The sequence below is a fragment of the Borostomias antarcticus genome, assembly GCF_949987555.1.
Source record: "Borostomias antarcticus genome assembly, chromosome: 23".
Lineage (NCBI taxonomy): Eukaryota > Metazoa > Chordata > Actinopteri > Stomiiformes > Stomiidae > Borostomias > Borostomias antarcticus.
This window is the reverse complement of record NC_140256.1, coordinates 19,731,007-19,752,973: the sequence shown is the minus strand read 5'-3', so window position 1 is coordinate 19,752,973 and position 21,967 is coordinate 19,731,007. Positions and strand designations below refer to the sequence as shown.

At 52.4% G+C, this 21,967-nt stretch overlaps 1 protein-coding gene across 1 annotated transcript in view; it reads left to right on the top strand.

Moving 5' to 3' along the window:
• The window catches only part of ipo11 (importin 11), a 199,547-nt gene that overhangs the window by 131,807 nt on the left and 45,773 nt on the right, over positions 1 to 21,967 (top strand). The window contains exons 18-19 of the mRNA XM_084456899.1: positions 7,337 to 7,416; positions 8,995 to 9,075. Of these exons, the coding sequence (XP_084313025.1) occupies positions 7,337 to 7,416; positions 8,995 to 9,075 (161 nt within the window). The remainder of the gene's footprint in view (positions 1 to 7,336; positions 7,417 to 8,994; positions 9,076 to 21,967) is intronic.

Genomic DNA, 21,967 nt, shown 5'->3' with positions numbered 1-21,967 from the left:
TTAATTGCACTGACTATGTCATGGACACAAACAGTCATGGGATGGGATAAGTAGGGAAGGGATGGGATAAGTAGATGAGGATGATACTGATAGATTACAGATAGTAATGTTAATTGTCCGTTTGGGAACCTTTACGTCTAGTGGAGTACCTAGGACTGGACTGAGGAACTGGTTTGTACTGACACTGTAAGGACAAGCGATTACAAGAATTCCAATGTACCTGTAGGCTACTCATACTTATTTTACACATAGCAAATATTATAATAGTTATAACGTTATTTTATTCTGTACAGTAGGCACCACTAGAGGGCAGTCTGGTATAGCCTACCATATAGACACAGCCTGCACCTGGGCCATATTTAATCTATAAACCTGTGTGCACCGTTTTGTTACGGTTCCCACTTTAACCCAATCAGCAGTGATTCAATCCACCACCTGATCTGTTTCAATAAACGTTTTGCTAACGTTAGCTACATATTGTCGGGGCTGAACGCAGACCTGGTGACTGGTGCTGTTTCTACTAGCACTATCTCCATACGATGAATGTAGGCGAAGATGATCGTGGCTAAAGATACTTTTCAAACTTGTCACCAGTTATCACCAGTCCAACTAGCTAACACTAGCTAATTTTACTCTATCAAGTTATCATGGTCAAGACTCAAAACTGCCCAGCATAGTGAGTACTTTACCTGATAATCCCACGATTTCACCAATCTCTCGCCAGCACCGGTCTCTTATGTTGTCTTTTGTAATGTTTGGACATGGGGTCATAGCATTGGATATTTCTGCACCTCGGCAATTATTTTCTCCTCTATTGTAATACAGCTGGGTAGACTAAAATAACCGTTAATAAAATAGATGTAGGCTAGCCTACATTTTAGCAAAACAATAGGCCTAAACGACACAACAAGGACATGGAAGAGATGGGAATAAAAATGTTTAACTTTTAATGATTAGCTTACTTTTACATATATTTAATAGACAGGCATTGCAGGAAATCACATGCATTAATCCAAGTTGGATTGCCACTTGTCGGCAGCCGCATTCCAAAAAATAGAGCCGAGTCGAAATCAACCCGGGGCGACATTGTCGGCAGCTGTCGGCACGCCGCCGGTGTGCGGGCTTCCATAGGAAACAATGGGAGCTATTTATTTGGAACGTCATTTTGTGTCGTGTCGTGGCGGTGGCGGATGCGGTCTGCGGGGGGCTTGAGGAAGGGCCGGGTGAGGAAGTCTGAGGAAGGGCTGGGTGAGGAAGTCTGAGGAAGGGCCGGGTGAGGAAGTCTGAGGAAGGGCCGGGTGAGGAAGTCTGAGGAAGGGCTGGGTGAGGAAGTCTGAGGAAGGGCCGGGTGAGGAAGTCTGAGGAAGGGCCGGGTGAGGAAGTCTGAGGAAGGGCTGGGTGAGGAAGTCTGAGGAAGGGCCGGGGGAGGAAGTCTGAGGAAGGGCCGGGTGAGGAAGTCTGAGGAAGGGCTGGGTGAGGAAGTCTGAGGAAGGGCCGGGGGAGGAAGTCTGAGGAAGGGCCGGGTGAGGAAGTCTGAGGAAGGGCCGGGGGAGGAAGTCTGAGGAAGGGCCGGGTGGCCCGAAACGTCACCATGCAACAATAAGCTGCTAAACGGGAGCTGTCTTTGGTGTGCGGACCCTTTTTTTCTCCTTTATCTACTGACGGCTGCTGACCCTGGATCAGCACCCACCTCAACAGGTTATTCTGGGTGGGTGTGTGCGTGGGTGTGTGTGTGTTGTGTGTGTTGTGTGTGTGGTGTGTGTGTGCGTGCGTGCGTGCGTGCGTGCGTGCGTGCGTGCGTGTGTGCGTGCGTGCGTGCGTGCGTGCGTGCGTGCGTGCGTGTGTGTGTGTGTGTGTGTGTTGTGTGGGGATGGGCACCCCAGGCGTCAGGATCAGCAACCCTGCCACTGTATCACTGTCAAGCCAAAACCCAACTGTGTTGTATTCATTTCTTTGGGTTTCACATCTTTGTGTGTTTGTGTGTTTGTGTGTTTGTGTGTGTGTGTGTGTGTGTGTGTGTGTGTGTGTGTGTGTGTGTGTGTGTGTGTGTGTGTGTGTGTGTGTGTGGTGCACTAGGGTTTGAAGTCAAGCATTGCTACCCTGCCACTTCAAATCATGGTTAAATGCAGAGCCTCTCCTCATGGCTATCCTGGGAAGAATTCACTGACTGATTATCCTACCTTCTCCTACACACACACACACACACACACACACACACACACACACACACACACACGCACAGAAAGAGAGAGGAGTCGTATAATACCACTGAAAAGCAACCACACATTCACCTCAGCGCCCAACCCTCCTGCTCCACTCCTCTACCTGACCTGACCTCTCCTCTCCCATCTATAGAGCAGCCATGTCTGTGCTCTACTCCTCTACCTGACCTGACCTCTCCTCTCCCATCTATAGAGCAGCCATGTCTGTGCTCTACTCCTCTACCTGACCTGACCTCTCCCATCTATAGAGCAGCCATGTCTGTGCTCTACTCCTCTACCTGACCTGACCTCTCCCATCTATAGAGCAGCCATGTCTGTGCTCTACTCCTCTACCTGACCTGACCTCTCCCATCTATAGAGCACCATGTCTGTGCTCTACTCCTCTACCTGACCTGACCTCTCCCATCTATAGAGCAGCCATGTCTGTGCTCTACTCCTCTACCTGACCTGACCTCTCCCATCTATAGAGCAGCCATGTCTGTCTGTCTGTCTGTCCATCCTCTGCTCCATTCCTCTACCTGACCTCTCCTCTCCCATCTATAGAGCAGCCATGTCTGTCTGTCCTCTGCTCAGCTCTCTCATCAGCGTTCTGTCCTCTCTGTCCACCAGGTCCCTTCTGTGCAGGTCCAACATGTATTTACAGTCTATAGAGGATCTATATGACAGAGTGAAACAGCCCAGATGAGTCCTCATGTAGGCAGCTAGCGAGTTCAGCCCCCCCAGCCTGCAGCCCACAGCGAGTTCAGCCCCCCCAGCCTGCAGCCCACAGCGACACCACCTTCCAATTCTATACTGAGCTCTCATTGTTTCCTATGGAGGTCCACACTGGTCTATACTGAGCTCTCATTGTTTCCTATGGAGGTCCACACTGGTCTATACTGAGCTCTCATTGTTTCCTATGGAGGTCCACACTGGTCTTTACTGAGCTCTCATTGTTTCCTATGGAGGTCCACACTGGTCTATACTGAGCTCTCATTGTTTCCTATGGAGGTCCACACTGGTCTATACTGAGCTCTCATTGTTTCCTATGGAGGTCCACACTGGTCTATACTGCCCCCCGGCGTCGCTCCACCAGCAGCCGACAGCGTCGCCCCAGGATTGATGAAGACTCGGCTCTATTTTATGGAAGGTGGCAGCCGACACGTGGCAGTCCAACCTAAACAGGACTAATGCATGGGATTTCTTGCACTGAAATGCCTGTCTATTAAATCTAGGCCTATATAAAAGTATGCAAATAACCAAAAGTTAAATATTTGAGGATATCCCCATCTCTCCCATGTCCTTATGTTCCATATGTTGTTTGTTTTGCTAAAATGTACATCTAGAACTAGTTTATGTTCCTTGAAGTAGCCTGTTATCATGTAGGCTAGCACCACAGATCCAGGAAGCTAGCACCACAGATCCAGGAAGCTAGCACCACAGATCCAGGAGGCTAGCACCACAGATCCAGGAGGCTAGCACCACAGATCCAGGGCTAGCCACACAGATCCAGGAGGCTAGCACCACAGATCCAGGAGGCTAGCACCACAGATCCAGGAGGCTAGCACCACAGACCCAGGAGGATATTTCATTTAGCTACTCAACGCTGTTTGAACATAATCTCACTGGAAGCCTTTAGAGCTTTGGGTAGTCTGATTGTTTTATTTATTTAAAGTGTTATTTTAGACTACTCAGCGCTAACGTCAAAATGGAAGAGAAATTAATTGCTGAAGTGCAGAAATATCCGATCTATGATCCCCAGTCCAAATATTATAAGGTCAATGTGAGAAGAGACAGCTGCTGGTGTGTGATTGGTGAAGTCGTGGGATCATCAGGTACAGTAGCTGCTCACTGTGTTGGGGTTAGGGTACAGTACCTACTCACTGTGTTAGGGTTAGGGTACAGTAGCTGCTCACTGTGTTAGGGTTAGGGTTAGGGTACAGTAGCTGCTCACTGTTGGGCAGTCTTGACCTCGGATTTGAACTTGATAGAGTAACATTAGCTGGTGATAACTGGTGACAAGTCTAGTTGGCCTGTTAACTTGCAAAATAGCTTTAGCTACGATCATCTTACAGGCTTAAATTCCTCATTCATATAGCAGAATGAATGTACTGCATGGAGGAAGTAGAAACAGCATCCATAACACCGGTCAGCAGCCGGCTCTGTCTCATACCAGACTGCCCTCGGTTTTTATTAAGTGTACTAGAGTGTGTCGCACGTTGCATCCTATGTGCGGGGCTAACTGGACACGGCGCCTTGCGCCCTCGTTTCCGCTGCTGTTTGCGGGGTCCTTTAACCTCCCCCCAGTATAAATACCCTCCACCTGCAGCGATGAAAAGCTTTTAACCTCCCCCCAGTATAAATACCCTCCACCTGCAGCGATGAAAAGCTTTTAACCTCCCCCCAGTATAAATACCCTCCACCTCCAGTGATGAAAAGCTTTTAACCTCCCCCCAGTATAAATACCCTCCACCTCCAGTGATGAAAAGCTTTTAACCCCCCCCCAGTATAAATACCGTCCACCTGCAGCCATGAGAAGCTTTTAACCTCCCCCCAGTATAAATACCATCCACCTGCAGCCATGAAAAGCTTTTAACCTCCCCCCAGTATAAATACCCTCCACCTCCAGCCATGAGAAGCTTTTAACCTCCCCCCAGTATAAATACCCTCCACCTCCAGCCATGAGAAGCTTTTAACCTCCCCCCAGTATAAATACTGTCCACCTCCAGCCATGAGAAGCTTTTAACCTCCCCCCAGTATAAATACCATCCACCTGCAGCCATGAAAAGCTTTTAACCTCCCCCCAGTATAAATACCCTCCACCTCCAGCCATGAAAAGCTTTTAACCTCCCCCCAGTATAAATACCATCCACCTCCAGCCATGAAAAGCTTTTAACCTCCCCCCAGTATAAATACCATCCACCTGCAGCCATGAGAAGCTAGCTTTTAAGATGGTGTTTGTCCCGCGGGCGAACCGGGTTCAAATCCCCCCTCAGGGCAGAAAAGTATGGGTTACAGTACATATCTGTATGGCTACACTCAGACACAAGCATGCATGCACTCATACAGTACAAAAGCACACACACACTGTTGGTTTCCATGTTACTGGTAAGGAAAGGAACATGATGCTTGGGATGTGGGGTGAATTAAAAGCAGCAGCGCATCTTGACACCCATGCCCCTCATTTCCTGTTTTGTTCCGGCTTCACATTTCCTTTCCCCAGCGGTACGCAACTCCGCTGCTGTGGGAACACACACACACACAGACACACACACACAGACACACACACACACACACACACAGACAAGCGTACGCACACACACAAGCGTACGCACGCACACACACACACACAGTACTAGCACACACGCACTCTCTCTCTCTCTCTCGCTGACGCATGCACACACACATGCTCTTTTTCTGTTGCGCACACACCCCTCTGCGTAGGGGAGCTCACAGCAGCAACTGGAACGGCTGCACCCCTCGAAGGGAATGAATGTTCACCTACAGGCTCCGTGTTCCAGGAAAACACACAATTAATGAGCACTGACCTGCAAACCACATCTCTAATACAGATGAGAAAAACAGAAATTGTTTGTGTGTGCGTGTGTGTGCGTGTGTGCGTGCGTGCGTGTATCCTTAGCACTTATTGTATTTTATTATATTGTATTGTATTGCAATGTATTTTAGATGGCTATTCTTGCACTTTGCCTTCAGCACTAGATTATGCTCTTAGTCACTTGTTTTAGAAGGAAGATGCACTTGTGAGTTCTGGCAAGTAGTAGTACATTGGCTCTTCCTACATTAAATGCAATTATTGTTAGTCGCTTTGGATAAAAGCGTCTGCTAAATGACTAATGTAATGTATCCATGTGTTGATGCTGATGAATGGAGGAATGGCAAAGCAGGGATCATGAAACAAACCACTCGGGCTTCCCAAACCCTGGTCACCTCACCTCCCGCATGCAAGAGGCTTGTTGCTCTGGTCCGGTAGCCATAGCAGCGTGAACGGGCTGTGTCATGTATCCTATTAGCCTGGTACGACCATCCCGTTCTCACGAGATCACATTCTGTTTCACTAACGCAGAACGGTCTGGCCTTCGCCTCCTCCAGAGCCATTATGCCAAAATCCAGACCATACCGGGCCAATCAGGGACTGCGTTTTACCTGCTGTCGCGCCCCACAGTGGAAAGCAGCCCCTGATTGGTTCGTGCCCCTGCCGCCCGCTAAACAAACATGGCGGCTCCCGAAGCAACGAGTGGTAACGTTAAAGTTAGAAGAATAAACGCAGCTATAAGGGCAGTAATTGCAGAAATAGACTTAATCACAACACAAGAACAAGAGTATTTTCTCGGTGGAAAAGACGTTTTTGCTGTTCTTCCGACTGGATTTGGCTAAAGTTTGCTGAACGCTCATTGGCTGAAGGTGGTTGTCTGTCAAGGCAAGTACCCCGCCCACATAATCACTCTCTATGGGGCGAAGGCCAGAGCGATATTGCGGAGCGAAGCAGTGAGCTGCTAGATGGGGATGGTCATAGCAGGCTAGTATCCTGGATATGTAGCCAGCAAGACCCACACAAAGTACTGCCTTCCTGTGCTGTTTAAGAACGACAATTCCTCTGTTTCTACCCTTCTCTCATATCCCTCCGCCTCATCCCTCCTCCTCATCCCTCCTCATTCCTCCTCCTCATCCCTCCGCCTCATCCCTCCTCCTCATCCCTCATCCTCATCCCTCCTCATCCCTCCTCCTCATCCCTCCTCATCCCTCCTCCTCATCCCTCATCCTCATCCTCATCCCTCCTCATCCCTCCTCCTCATCCCTCCTCATCCCTCCTCATACCTCCGCCTCATCCCTCCGCCTCATCCCTCCTCCTCATCTCTCCTCCTCATCCCTCCTCCTCATCCCTCCTCATCCCTCCTCATTCCTCCTCCTCATTCCTCCTCATCCCTCCTCATCCCTCCTCCTCCTCCCTCATCCCTCCTCCTCATCCCTCCTCATCCCTCCTCCTCATCCCTCCTCCTCATCCCTCCTCCCTCCTCATCCCTCCTCCTCATCCCTCCTCCTCATCCCTCCTCCCTCCTCATCCCTCCTCCTCATCCCTCCGTCTCTAATGTGCAGCACCTGTTCCTCTGTTTCAGAACTGAGCTCAGAGACCCTGAGGACGTGTTTCCAGATCATCACCGCCTACATCTACCTGTCTGCTACAGACTTCCTCCAGGTGAACACACACACACACACACACACACACACACACACACACACCTACCTGTCTGCTACAGACTTCCTCCAGGTGAACACACACACACACACACACACACACACACACACACACACACATCTACCTGTCTGCTCCAGACTTCCTCCAGGTGAACACACACACACACACACACACACACACACACATCTACCTGTCTGCTACACACTTCCTCCAGGTGAACACACACACACACACACACATCTACCTGTCTGCTACACACTTCCTCCAGGTGAACACACACACACACACACACACACACATCTACCTGTCTGCTCCAGACTTCCTCCAGGTGAACACACACACACACACACACACACACATCTACCTGTCTGCTCCAGACTTCCTCCAGGTGAACACACACACACACACACACACACACACACACACACATCTACCTGTCTGCTCCAGACTTCCTCCAGGTGAACACACACACACACACACACACACACACACACACACACACACACACACACATCTACCTGTCTGCTACAGACTTCCTCCAGGTGAACACACACACACACACACACACACACACATCTACCTGTCTGCTACAGACTTCCTCCAGGTGAACACACACACACACACACACATCTACCTGTCTGCTTCAGACTTCCTCCAGGTGAACACACACACACACACACACACACACACACACACATCTACCTGTCTGCTACAGACTTCCTCCAGGTGAACACACACACACACACACACACACACACACACACATCTACCTGTCTGCTACAGACTTCCTCCAGGTGAACACACACACACACACACATCTACCTGTCTGCTACAGACTTCCTCCAGGTGAACACACACACACACACACACACACACACACATCTACCTGTCTGCTACAGACTTCCTCCAGGTGAACACACACACACACACACACACACACATCTACCTGTCTGCTACAGACTTCCTCCAGGTGAACACACACACACACACACACACACATCTACCTGTCTGCTACAGACTTCCTCCAGGTGAACACACACACACACACACACACACACACACACACACACACACATCTACCTGTCTGCTACAGACTTCCTCCAGGTGAACACACACACACACACACATCTACCTGTCTGCTACAGACTTCCTCCAGGTGAACACACACACACACACACACACACACACACATCTACCTGTCTGCTACAGACTTCCTCCAGGTGAACACACACACACACACACACATCTACCTGTCTGCTACAGCCTTCCTCCAGGTGAACACACACACACACACACACACACACACACACACATCTACCTGTCTGCTACAGACTTCCTCCAGGTGAACACACACACACACACACACACACACACACATCTACCTGTCTGCTCCAGAGTTCCTCCAGGTGAACACACACACACACACACACCTTATCTCCTACATCTACAGCATCCGTCAGCCACAGAGTTCTCACATATACACTGTTCCAGTACTTGTCTCACATCCTGCCCTGTCTCACATCCTGCCCTGTCTCACATCCTGCCCTGTCTCACATCCTGCCCTGTCTCCCTCTCCAGAGCTATGCAGAAGCCTTGTGTCGATGCTTCTGTAATCTTCTCCAAGACATCACCCACGAGGGACAGGTCCAGGTACTCAAGGTACTGCACAGTGACTGTGTGTGTGTGTGTGTGTGTGTGTGTGTGTGTGTGTGTGTGTGAACCCAAGATCTTTCCTCCTTCTTTCCCTCCCCTACTTCAGCTCTCCTCTGTGTCTGTGTGCGAGCGTGTGTGATGGTGCCAGCGTGTTTGATGGTGCCAGCGTGTGTGATGGTGCCAGCGTGTTTGATGGTGCGAGCGTGTGTGATGGTGCCAGCGTGTGTGATGGTGCCAGCGTGTTTGATGGTGCGAGCGTGTTTGATGGTGCCATCGTGTTTGATGGTGCAAGCGTGTTTGATGGTGCCAGCGTGTTTGATGGTGCGAGCGTGTTTGATGGTGCCATCGTGTTTGATGGTGCCAGCGTGTGTGATGGTGCCAGCGTGTTTGATGGTGCCAGCGTGTGTGATGGTGCCAGCGTGTTTGATGGTGCCAGCGTGTTTGATGGTGCCAGCGTGTTTGATGGTGCCAGCGTGTTTGAGTGTGCCAGCGTGTTTGATGGTGCCAGCGTGTGTGATGGTGCCAGCGTGTTTGATGGTGCCAGCGTGTGTGATGGTGCCAGCGTGTTTGATGGTGCCAGCGTGTTTGATGGTGCCAGCGTGTGTGATGGTGCCAGCGTGTTTGATGGTGCGAGCGTGTTTGATGGTGCCAGCGTGTTTGATGGCGCCAGCGTGTTTGATGGAGCGAGCGTGTTTGATGGTGCGAGCGTGTTTGATGGTGCCAGCGTGTTTGATGGTGCCAGCGTGTTAGATGGTGCCAGCGTGTTTGATGGCGCCAGCGTGTTTGATGGCGCCAGCGTGTTTGATGGTGCCAGCGTGTTTGATGGTGCGAGCGTGTTTGATGGCGCCAGCGTGTTTGATGGTGCCAGCGTGTGTGATGGTGCCAGCGTGTTTGATGGCGCCAGCGTGTTTGATGGCGCGAGCGTGTTTGATGGCGCCAGCGTGTTTGATGGTGCCAGCGTGTATGATGGTGCCAGCGTGTTTGATGGTGGCAGCGTGTTTGATGGTGCCAGCGTGTGTGATGGCGCGAGCGTGTGTGATGGCGCGAGCGTGTTTGATGGTGCGAGCGTGTTTGATGGTGCCAGCGTGTGTGATGGTGCGAGCGTGTTTGATGGTGCGAGCGTGTTTCATGGTGCCAGCGTGTTTGATGGTGCGAGCGTGTTTGATGGTGCGAGCGTGTGTGATGGTGCCAGCGTGTTTGATGGTGCCAGCGTGTTTGGTGGTGCCAGCGTGTTTGATGGTGCGAGCGTGTTTGAGCGTGCGAGCGTGTTTGAGTGTGCGAGCGTGTTTGATGGTGCGAGCGTGTTTGATGGCGCCAGCGTGTTTGATGGCGCCAGTGTGTTTGATGGCGCCAGCTTGTGTGATGGTGCCAGCGTGTTTGATGGTGCCAGCGTGTGTGATGGTGCCAGCGTGTTTGATGGTGCCAGCGTGTTTGATGGTGCCAGCGTGTTTGATGGTGCCAGCGTGTGTGATGGTGCGAGCGTGTTTGATGGTGCGAGCGTGTTTCATGGTGCCAGCGTGTTTGATGGTGCGAGCGTGTTTGATGGTGCGAGCGTGTGTGATGGTGCCAGCGTGTTTGATGGTGCGAGCGTGTTTGATGGTGCGAGCGTGTGTGATGGTGCCAGCGTGTTTGATGGTGCCAGCGTGTTTGGTGGTGCCAGCGTGTTTGATGGTGCGAGCGTGTTTGAGCGTGCGAGCGTGTTTGAGTGTGCGAGCGTGTTTGATGGTGCGAGCGTGTTTGATGGCGCCAGCGTGTTTGATGGCGCCAGTGTGTTTGATGGCGCCAGCTTGTGTGATGGTGCCAGCGTGTTTGATGGTGCCAGCGTGTGTGATGGTGCCAGCGTGTTTGATGGTGCCAGCGTGTTTGATGGTGCCAGCGTGTTTGATGGTGCCAGCGTGTTTGATGGTGCCAGCGTGTTTGATGGTGCCAGCGTGTTTGATAGTGCCAGCGTGTTTGATGGCGCCAGCGTGTTTGATGGCGCCAGCGTGTTTGATGGTGCGAGCGTGTTTGATGGCGCCAGCGTGTTTGATGGCGCCAGCGTGTTTGATGGCGCCAGCGTGTTTGATGGCGCCAGCGTGTTTGATGGCGCCAGCGTGTTTGATGGCGCGAGCGTGTGTGATGGTGCGAGCGTGTTTGATGGTGCCAGCGTGTTTGATGGTGCCAGCGTGTTTGATGGCGCCAGCGTGTTTGATGGCGCCAGCGTGTTTGATGGTGCCAGCGTGTGTGATGGTGCCAGCGTGTTTGATGGTGGCAGCGTGTTTGATGGTGCCAGCGTGTGTGATGGCGCGAGCGTGTGTGATGGCGCGAGCGTGTTTGATGGTGCGAGCGTGTTTGATGGTGCCAGCGTGTGTGATGGTGCGAGCGTGTTTGATGGTGCGAGCGTGTTTCATGGTGCCAGCGTGTTTGATGGTGCGAGCGTGTTTGATGGTGCGAGCGTGTGTGATGGTGCCAGCGTGTTTGATGGTGCCAGCGTGTTTGGTGGTGCCAGCGTGTTTGATGGTGCGAGCGTGTTTGAGCGTGCGAGCGTGTTTGAGTGTGCGAGCGTGTTTGATGGTGCGAGCGTGTTTGATGGCGCCAGCGTGTTTGATGGCGCCAGTGTGTTTGATGGCGCCAGCTTGTGTGATGGTGCCAGCGTGTTTGATGGTGCCAGCGTGTTTGATGGTGCCAGCGTGTTTGATGGTGCCAGCGTGTGTGATGGTGCCAGCGTGTTTGATGGTGCGAGCGTGTTTGATGGTGCCAGCGTGTTTGATGGCGCCAGCGTGTTTGATGGAGCGAGCGTGTTTGATGGTGCGAGCGTGTTTGATGGTGCCAGCGTGTTTGATGGTGCCAGCGTGTTAGATGGTGCCAGCGTGTTTGATGGCGCCAGCGTGTTTGATGGCGCCAGCGTGTTTGATGGTGCCAGCGTGTTTGATGGTGCGAGCGTGTTTGATGGCGCCAGCGTGTTTGATGGTGCCAGCGTGTGTGATGGTGCCAGCGTGTTTGATGGCGCCAGCGTGTTTGATGGCGCGAGCGTGTTTGATGGCGCCAGCGTGTTTGATGGTGCCAGCGTGTATGATGGTGCCAGCGTGTTTGATGGTGGCAGCGTGTTTGATGGTGCCAGCGTGTGTGATGGCGCGAGCGTGTGTGATGGCGCGAGCGTGTTTGATGGTGCGAGCGTGTTTGATGGTGCCAGCGTGTGTGATGGTGCGAGCGTGTTTGATGGTGCGAGCGTGTTTCATGGTGCCAGCGTGTTTGATGGTGCGAGCGTGTTTGATGGTGCGAGCGTGTGTGATGGTGCCAGCGTGTTTGATGGTGCCAGCGTGTTTGGTGGTGCCAGCGTGTTTGATGGTGCGAGCGTGTTTGAGCGTGCGAGCGTGTTTGAGTGTGCGAGCGTGTTTGAGTGTGCGAGCGTGTTTGATGGTGCGAGCGTGTTTGATGGCGCCAGCGTGTTTGATGGCGCCAGTGTGTTTGATGGCGCCAGCTTGTGTGATGGTGCCAGCGTGTTTGATGGTGCCAGCGTGTGTGATGGTGCCAGCGTGTTTGATGGTGCCAGCGTGTTTGATGGTGCCAGCGTGTTTGATGGTGCCAGCGTGTGTGATGGTGCGAGCGTGTTTGATGGTGCGAGCGTGTTTCATGGTGCCAGCGTGTTTGATGGTGCGAGCGTGTTTGATGGTGCGAGCGTGTGTGATGGTGCCAGCGTGTTTGATGGTGCCAGCGTGTTTGGTGGTGCCAGCGTGTTTGATGGTGCGAGCGTGTTTGAGCGTGCGAGCGTGTTTGAGTGTGCGAGCGTGTTTGATGGTGCGAGCGTGTTTGATGGCGCCAGCGTGTTTGATGGCGCCAGTGTGTTTGATGGCGCCAGCTTGTGTGATGGTGCCAGCGTGTTTGATGGTGCCAGCGTGTGTGATGGTGCCAGCGTGTTTGATGGTGCCAGCGTGTTTGATGGTGCCAGCGTGTTTGATGGTGCCAGCGTGTTTGATGGTGCCAGCGTGTTTGATGGTGCCAGCGTGTTTGATAGTGCCAGCGTGTTTGATGGCGCCAGCGTGTTTGATGGCGCCAGCGTGTTTGATGGTGCGAGCGTGTTTGATGGCGCCAGCGTGTTTGATGGCGCCAGCGTGTTTGATGGCGCCAGCGTGTTTGATGGCGCCAGCGTGTTTGATGGCGCCAGCGTGTTTGATGGCGCGAGCGTGTGTGATGGTGCGAGCGTGTTTGATGGTGCCAGCGTGTTTGATGGCGCGAGCGTGTTTGATGGCGCCAGCGTGTGTGATGGTGCCAGCGTGTTTGATGGTGCCAGCGTGTTTGATGGTGCGAGCGTGTTTGATGGTGCCAGCGTGTGTGATGGTGCCAGCGTGTTTGATGGTGCCAGCGTGTTTGATGGTGCCATCGTGTTTGATGGTGCCAGCGTGTTTGATGGTGCCAGCGTGTTTGATGGTGCCAGCGTGTTTGATGGTGCCAGCGTGTTTGATGGCGCCAGCGTGTTTGATGGTGCGAGCGTGTTTGATGGTGCCAGCGTGTTTGATGGTGCCAGCGTGTTTGATGGTGCCAGCGTGTTTGGTGGTGCCAGCGTGTTTGATGGTGCGAGCGTGTTTGAGCGTGCGAGCGTGTTTGATGGCGCCAGCGTGTTTGATGGTGCGAGCGTGTTTGATGGCGCCAGCGTGTTTGATGGCGCCAGCGTGTTTGATGGCGCCAGCGTGTTTGATGGCGCCAGCGTGTTTGATGGCGCCAGCGTGTTTGATGGCGCGAGCGTGTGTGATGGTGCGAGCGTGTTTGATGGTGCCAGCGTGTTTGATGGCGCGAGCGTGTTTGATGGCGCCAGCGTGTGTGATGGTGCCAGCGTGTTTGATGGTGCCAGCGTGTTTGATGGTGCGAGCGTGTTTGATGGTGCCAGCGTGTGTGATGGTGCCAGCGTGTTTGATGGTGCGAGCGTGTTTGATGGTGCCATCGTGTTTGATGGTGCCAGCGTGTTTGATGGTGCCAGCGTGTTTGATGGTGCCAGCGTGTTTGATGGTGCCAGCGTGTTTGATGGCGCCAGCGTGTTTGATGGTGCGAGCGTGTTTGATGGTGCCAGCGTGTTTGATGGTGCCAGCGTGTTTGATGGTGCCAGCGTGTTTGATGGCGCTAGCGTGTTTGATGGTGCCAGCGTGTTTGATGGCGCCAGTGTGTTTGATGGTGCGAGCGTGTGTGATGGTGCCAGCGTGTGTGATGGTGCCAGCGTGTTTGATGGTGCGAGCGTGTTTGATGGTGCCATCGTGTTTGATGGTGCCAGCGTGTTTGATGGTGCCAGCGTGTTTGATGGTGCCAGCGTGTTTGATGGTGCCAGCGTGTTTGATGGCGCCAGCGTGTTTGATGGTGCGAGCGTGTTTGATGGTGCCAGCGTGTTTGATGGTGCCAGCGTGTTTGATGGTGCCAGCGTGTTTGATGGCGCTAGCGTGTTTGATGGTGCCAGCGTGTTTGATGGCGCCAGTGTGTTTGATGGTGCGAGCGTGTGTGATGGCGCCAGCGTGTTTGATGGCGCCAGCGTGTTTGATGGTGCGAGCGTGTGTGATGGTGCCAGCGTGTTTGATGGTGCCAGCGTGTTTGATGGTGCCAGCGTGTTTGATGGCGCCAGCGTGTTTGATGGCGCCAGCGTGTTTGATGGTGCCAGCGTGTTTGATGGCGCCAGCGTGTTTGATGGCGCCAGCGTGTTTGATGGTGCGAGCGTGTTTGATGGTGCCAGCGTGTTTGATGGTGCCAGCGTGTTTGATGGTGCCAGCGTGTTTGATGGCGCCAGCGTGTTTGATGGTGCCAGCGTGTTTGATGGCGCCAGTGTGTTTGATGGTGCGAGCGTGTGTGATGGCGCCAGCGTGTTTGATGGCGCCAGCGTGTTTGATGGTGCGAGCGTGTGTGATGGTGCCAGCGTGTTTGATGGTGCCAGCGTGTTTGATGGTGCCAGCGTGTTTGATGGCGCCAGCGTGTTTGATGGCGCCAGCGTGTTTGATGGCGCCAGCGTGTTTGATGGTGCGAGCGTGTGTGATGGTGCCAGCGTGTTTGATGGTGCCAGCGTGTTTGATGGTGCCAGCGTGTTTGATGGCGCCAGCGTGTTTGATGGCGCCAGCGTGTGTGATGGTGCCAGCGTGTTTGATGGTGCCAGCGTGTTTGATGGTGCCAGCGTGTTTGATGGCGCGAGCGTGTTTGATGGCGCGAGCGTGTTTGATGGTGCGAGCGTGTTTGATGGTGCGAGCGTGTTTGATGGTGCCAGCGTGTTTGATGGTGCCAGCGTGTTTGATGGCGCCAGCGTGTTTGATGGCGTGAGCGTGTGTGATGGTGCCAGCGTGTGTGATGGTGCGAGCGTGTTTGATGGTGCGAGCGTGTTTGATGGTGCGAGCGTGTTTGATGGTGCGAGCGTGTTTGATGGAGCGAGCGTGTTTGATGGCGCCAGCGTGTTTGATGGCGCCAGCGTGTTTGATGGAGCGAGCGTGTTTGATGGTGCCAGCGTGTTTGATGGTGCCAGCGTGTTTGATGGCGCCAGCGTGTTTGATGGCGCCAGCGTGTTTGATGGTGCGAGCGTGTTTGATGGTGCGAGCGTGTTTGATGGTGCCAGCGTGTGTGATGGTGCGAGCGTGTTTGATGGTGCGAGCGTGTTTGATGGTGCGAGCGTGTTTGATGGTGCCAGCGTGTGTGATGGTGCGAGCGTGTTTGATGGCGCCAGCGTGTTTGATGGTGCCAGCGTGTTTGATGGTGCCAGCGTGTTTGATGGCGTGAGCGTGTTTGATGGTGCGAGCGTGTTTGATGGTGCCAGCGTGTTTGATGGAGCCAGCGTGTTTGATGGTGCCAGCGTGTTTGATGGAGCCAGCGTGTTTGATGGTGCGAGCGTGTTTGATGGCGCCAGCGTGTTTGATGGTGCCAGCGTGTTTGATGGTGCCAGCGTGTTTGATGGCGCGAGCGTGTTTGATGGTGCCAGCGTGTGTGATGGTGCGAGCGTGTTTGATGGCGCCAGCGTGTTTGATGGCGCCAGCGTGTTTGATGGTGCCAGCGTGTTTGATGGTGCCAGCGTGTTTGATGGTGCCAGCGTGTTTGATTGTGCCAGCGTGTTTGATGGCGCCAGCGTGTTTGATGGCGCGAGTGTGTTTGATGGTGCGAGCGTGTTTGATGGTGCGAGCGTGTGTGATGGTGCCAGCGTGTTTGATGGTGCGAGCGTGTTTGATAGTGCCAGCGTGTTTGATGGTGCCAGCGTGTTTGATGGTGCCAGCGTGTTTGATGGTGCGAGCGTGTTTGATGGTGCCAGCGTGTTTGATGGTGCCAGCGTGTTTGATGGTGCCAGCGTGTTTGATGGCGCGAGTGTGTTTGATGGTGCGAGCGTGTTTGATGGTGCGAGCGTGTGTGATGGTGCCAGCGTGTTTGATGGTGCGAGCGTGTTTGATGGTGCGAGCGTGTTTGATGGTGCGAGCGTGTTTGATGGTGCCAGCGTGTGTGATAGTGCCAGCGTGTTTGATGGTGCGAGCGTGTTTGATGGTGCGAGCGTGTTTGATGGCGTGAGCGTGTTTGATGGTGCGAGCGTGTTTGATGGCGCCAGCGTGTTTGATGGTGCCAGCGTGTTTGATGGCGCCAGCGTGTTTGATGGTGCGAGCGTGTTTGATGGTGCGAGCGTGTTTGATGGAGCCAGCGTGTTTGATGGTGCCAGCGTGTTCGATGGTGCCAGCGTGTTTGATGGTGCGAGCGTGTGTGATGGTGCGAGCGTGTTTGATGGTGCGAGCGTGTGTGATGGTGCGAGCGTGTTTGATGGCGCGAGCGTGTTTGATGGCGCGAGCGTGTTTGATGGTGCGAGCGTGTTTGATGGCGCCAGCGTGTTTGATGGCGCCAGCGTGTTTGATGGTGCGAGCGTGTTTGATGGTGCCAGCGTGTTTGATGGCGCCAGCGTGTTTGATGGCGCCAGCGTGTTTGATGGTGCGAGCGTGTTTGATGGTGCGAGCGTGTTTGATGGAGCCAGCGTGTTTGATGGTGCCAGCGTGTTCGATGGTGCCAGCGTGTTCGATGGTGCCAGCGTGTTTGATGGTGCGAGCGTGTGTGATGGTGCGAGCGTGTTTGATGGTGCGAGCGTGTGTGATGGTGCGAGCGTGTTTGATGGCGCGAGCGTGTTTGATGGCGCGAGCGTGTTTGATGGCGCCAGCGTGTTTGATGGTGCCAGCGTGTTTGATGGTGCCAGCGTGTTTGATGGTGCTTGATGGTGCGAGCGTGTTTGATGGTGCGAGCGTGTTTGATGGCGGGAGCGTGTTTGATGGCGGGAGCGTGTTTGATGGTGCGAGTGTGTTTGAGTGTGCCAGCGTGTGTGATGGTGCCAGCGTGTTTGATGGTGCCATCGTGTTTGATGGTGCGAGCGTGTTTGATGGCGGGAGCGTGTTTGATGGTGCCAGCGTGTTTGATGGTGCCAGCGTGTTTGATGGTGCCAGCGTGTCTGATGGCGCGAGTGTGTTTGATGGTGCGAGTGTGTTTGAGTGTGCCAGCGTGTGTGATGGTGCCAGCGTGTTTGATGGTGCGAGCGTGTTTGATGGCGCCAGCGTGTTTGATGGTGCCAGCGTGTTTGATGCTTATCTGAGATGGGGGTACCTCAGGGCGGCGGCTGCTGCTGTGAGTTTGGGCGAGGAGAAGGGAGGGGTGAGGAGAAGGGAGGGGCGAGGAGTAGGGAGGGGTATAGAGGGATGGACCGGAAGAGAGAGATGGAGGATGGATGGGAGGAGGAGACGGTAAAGGGTGCAGTGTGCCTGCATGTGTGCGTGTGGTGTGACTGTATGTCAAGTGCGATGTGGCAGAACAGATGCAGGCTGAAAGGCCAGCACTTTACAAAGGCGTTCTATTAACCTCCATGAGCTTGTAGTCCCCCGATGCCAGACGATCCGAGACCCCCTCCTACCCAGCGTCCTGGGATTTATATATTCAAGGTAGTTGCTAGAACGGCGACAGGAACAGCTGCTAAAAAACCTACGCCTACTGCTTTGGAAATCTCCACCCCGCACATTTTGACAAGAACACGCCTTACCGGAAATGATGCTCATCCCCCATGATCCTCAGCAAGCTGGAGATCAGCAAGATAGCGAATCACTTTGTAACACAGAGAGTTAGTTGTTTAAAACTTTTTATCCAGGACCAGAAAGATGTGTTGGCTTGTTTGCCAACTGTAAACAACAGCTATTTAGTCCGGTCGGCTGGATGAATCCTGTCCTAATAAAAGATTGTGTCTGTTTTGAAAGAATGAATACCAAGTGGCCACTTGATTAGGTACACCTAGTGTATACAGACCTGCAAACTCCTCACCTTTTGGCTACAGTCACCTTTTTTATGTTAACCATGGTAGTTTCAGTGAATCTAGAGGGTTTTAGTTTTGTATGTCGTCACCTTTTTCACTACTCCAGAGTTTGCAGGTCTGTGTATACTGCTTCAAAACAGCTTCTAGGTTCGACACGTGCATTCAGAGATGCTCTTCTACACACTACTGTTGTAAACAGTTGTTATGAGCTGTGACCTTTCTGTTAAAGTATCCGTTCTCCTCTGACCTCTCATTAACAAGGTGTCTTTGCCCACACAGCTGCCGCTCACTGGAGGTGTTTTGTTTATTGCAGCTTTCTCTGTAAACTCTAGAGACTGTAGTGTGGGAAAATGCCAGGAGCAATGCCAGCTGTTTCTGAGATGCTAGAACTACTAATGCCCGGTTCAGACTACCGTACTTTTGTCTTTCACGATGGTCACCGTGACATATTAGGCGATCACAGTTCCATAAATTCTTGCCGTGTCGTGGCCGGGACCCTGGCAACACCAATGACCGCAACCCATCATATTATGCGGTCTTTCATGACCATAAGCCTCATTGCGCGAGTTCAGGTAGTCTGGTCAAGAACAAATAAAGTAGACCAAACGATTGTGGACCCGTTCCTGGGTGTGGGGAGCGTGGACCCGTTCCTGGGTGTGGGGAACGTGGACCCGTTCCTGGGTGTGGGGAACGTGGACCCGTTCCTGGGTGTGGGGAACGTGGACCCGTTCCTGGGTGTGGGGAACGTGGACCCGTTCCTGGGTGTGGGGAACGTGGACCCGTTCCTGGGTGTGGGGAACGTGGACCCGTTCCTGGGTGTGGGGAACGTGGACCCGTTCCTGGGTGTGGGGAACGTGGACCCGTTCCTGGGTGTGGGGAACGTGGACCCGTTCCTGGGTGTGGGGAGCGTGTCCCGACCTGTGGGAACAGGCCCACAATCATTTTTCTTTATATTGTTTTCCTTCTTTGAATCTGAGCTCAAAACAGCTGTTGTGCCTTCACATCTGCGCTCTTCTTCTTCAAATTTTTATGAGTCGACAGCTTCTGTCTGGACGATCCTTCCCATCCACTCTTCTCAGAGTTCCTCATACTCCCTCTGGACGCAGGTTTAGAACACCCAAAACAAGGACAAAACCAGCCAGCACTTCTTTTGTGCCAAGAAGCATTAAATTATTGAATAGCTGTTGATGTCTGTTGCAGTGATGATGATGTTGGTGAGGATGGTGATGACGATGATGATGGTGGTTGGTGACATTGTGGTGTTGGTGATGGGCGTACGTTTTAATGTTTTATGTATGCTTGACGTGTGCTAAGCAAATTCCGCTCTGGGGCAATAAAGGTTTCAATTCAAATCTAGCTTACCACTTGGCAAAGACCAGAACATTACAAGAGGAGTAACCTGTCACAAAAAAGTGAGGCTATTTTAGGTTTTAAGATGACCACATCGCAATGTGAACCTACTGTATGGCTTGCTATTGCTATAACATCTACAAAAATAAACTACGAGAGCACTTGGAATAAAAACCTACATAATAGTTTACAAGTAACAGGCCTGTATTCATGTATTGTATTATTTATCGCTCCACACATCTATTGTGGTTAGCCTGCATCTTTAGGTCACTGGACGGTATTGAGTCGGTAGACGAAAAGGGATGAATCCCAGATGAAAACTTAATACTTTAACTGTATCAACTGTAGTTTTTATGAGGCAGATATAGCCTTGTTGTGGTACATATCATGGTTTCGGCAGTCAAAAGATACTCAAAACTCAAATATAGCGGAGGGGAGTCAGATTCTGCCGGGAAGTGGGAATTTGCCAAAACACCTCGCCACCATCACACACAGTGCTTCTTGTATGACTGGCATTTCTTGACCCGACTACCTGAACTTGCACAATGACGTGCATGGTCATCCCTCTGCAATGGTGACTATCGTGAAAGACTAAAATATTGTGTAGTCTGAACCCAGCATTAGCCTGGCACCAACAATCATATCACAGTCAGTCACTTTGATCATGAGTCCTGTCCATTGTAATGTTTGGACCAACAACCATTAAACATCTTCCCCATGTCTACATGCTTTACATATTGAGTTGCGGTCACATGATTTGCTGTTTGGAGGAGCAGGCCATTTGCTTCAACAAGCAGGTGTGCCTAAAGTGGCAACTAAGTGCATCAACAACCTTTGACGGAGTTTTCTTCAGTGACTGGCTGAGCCATCTTATAATGCATGTGTTGCTGATACGACGTTTACAAGTACACAACTTATTCCTGTCACCGCCCCGGTATGAAGAGCCGTCCTCAAGACTTCAGATTGGTTCTGCAGTGCAGGGTTCAGATTGGTTCTGCAGTGCAGGGTTCTGATTGGTTCTGCAGTGCAGGGTTCAGATTGGTTCTGCAGTGCAGGGTTCAGATTGGTTCTGCAGTGCAGGGTTCAGATTGGTTCTGCAGTGCAGGGTTCAGATTGGTTCTGCAGTGCAGGGTTCTGATTGGTTCTGCAGTGCAGGGTTCAGATTGGTTCTGCAGTGCAGGGTTCTGATTGGTTCTGCAGTGCAGGGTTCTGATTGGTTCTGCAGTGCAGGGTTCTGATTGGTTCTGCAGTGCAGGGTTCTGATTGGTTCTGCAGTGCAGGGTTCTGATTGGTTCTGCAGTGCAGGGTTCACTCTGGAACCCAGTTTTAGCAGCGAGCTGAGAGAATGTCCTCCGTCTCTCGCTGAGCGAAGCGCTTAGAGATCACTTGAACTGAACATATCCCCCATCCTTTCCACAGCGCTCTCTCTCTTCTCTCTTTCTTCCCTCTCTTCCTTCTCTTCTCTCTCTCATTCTTTTTCAGTCTTTCATTCTCTTCTCCCTCTATCATCTCTCTCATGTACACACACACACACACTCACACACACACCATCAGGACCCCCTCATTGTAGAGTCAGCAGACTGATGAGCAGTGAGGTGTCTCCTGTCTGTCTCTTAACTTCATCTCTCTTAACTTCATCTCTCTTAACTTCATCTCTCTTAACTTCATCTCTCTTAACTTCATCTCTCTTAACTTCATCTCTCCAGCTCCTCTTATTGCTACTGCTGCTTCAGAATGGGGGTGTTTGTGTGTGTTTGTTTACTCTGCGGTAAACGGAACAAATGGTCGTCCGCTCTCCGTCCACTTTGATCAAAAAGAAGGATATCAGTCACTGGTGAACTCATGACAACCAAATAAACAGAGAGCCCCATAACTAGCATCACTTTCTCTGGCCATGACATTCTCCACTACGTACCAGACCGCTCGGTGGAGGGGTGGAGGGGTGGAGGGGGTGGAGGGGTGGAGGGGGTGGAGGGGTGGAGGGGTGGAGGGGTGGAGGGGGTGGAGGGGTGGAGGGGTGGAGGGGTGGAGGGGGTGGAGGGGTGGAGGGGTGCAGCATGGGCCAATTTAGAACCCATTCAGTTGTTGGCGTGCACAGAGCCACGGAACGCATTCAGAGGTCTGTGCTCATTGTTAGTTATGCTCATGTTTAGTTTTTTTATTTTTTACTCCGTAGCACTTTGAGATTATTATTATTATTGCTAGAAAACACTTCCAATCAGAGCCACTATCTACAACTCCAATCAGGTGAAGGACCCTCCTTGCCCATCTTATAACTCCCATCAGGTGAAG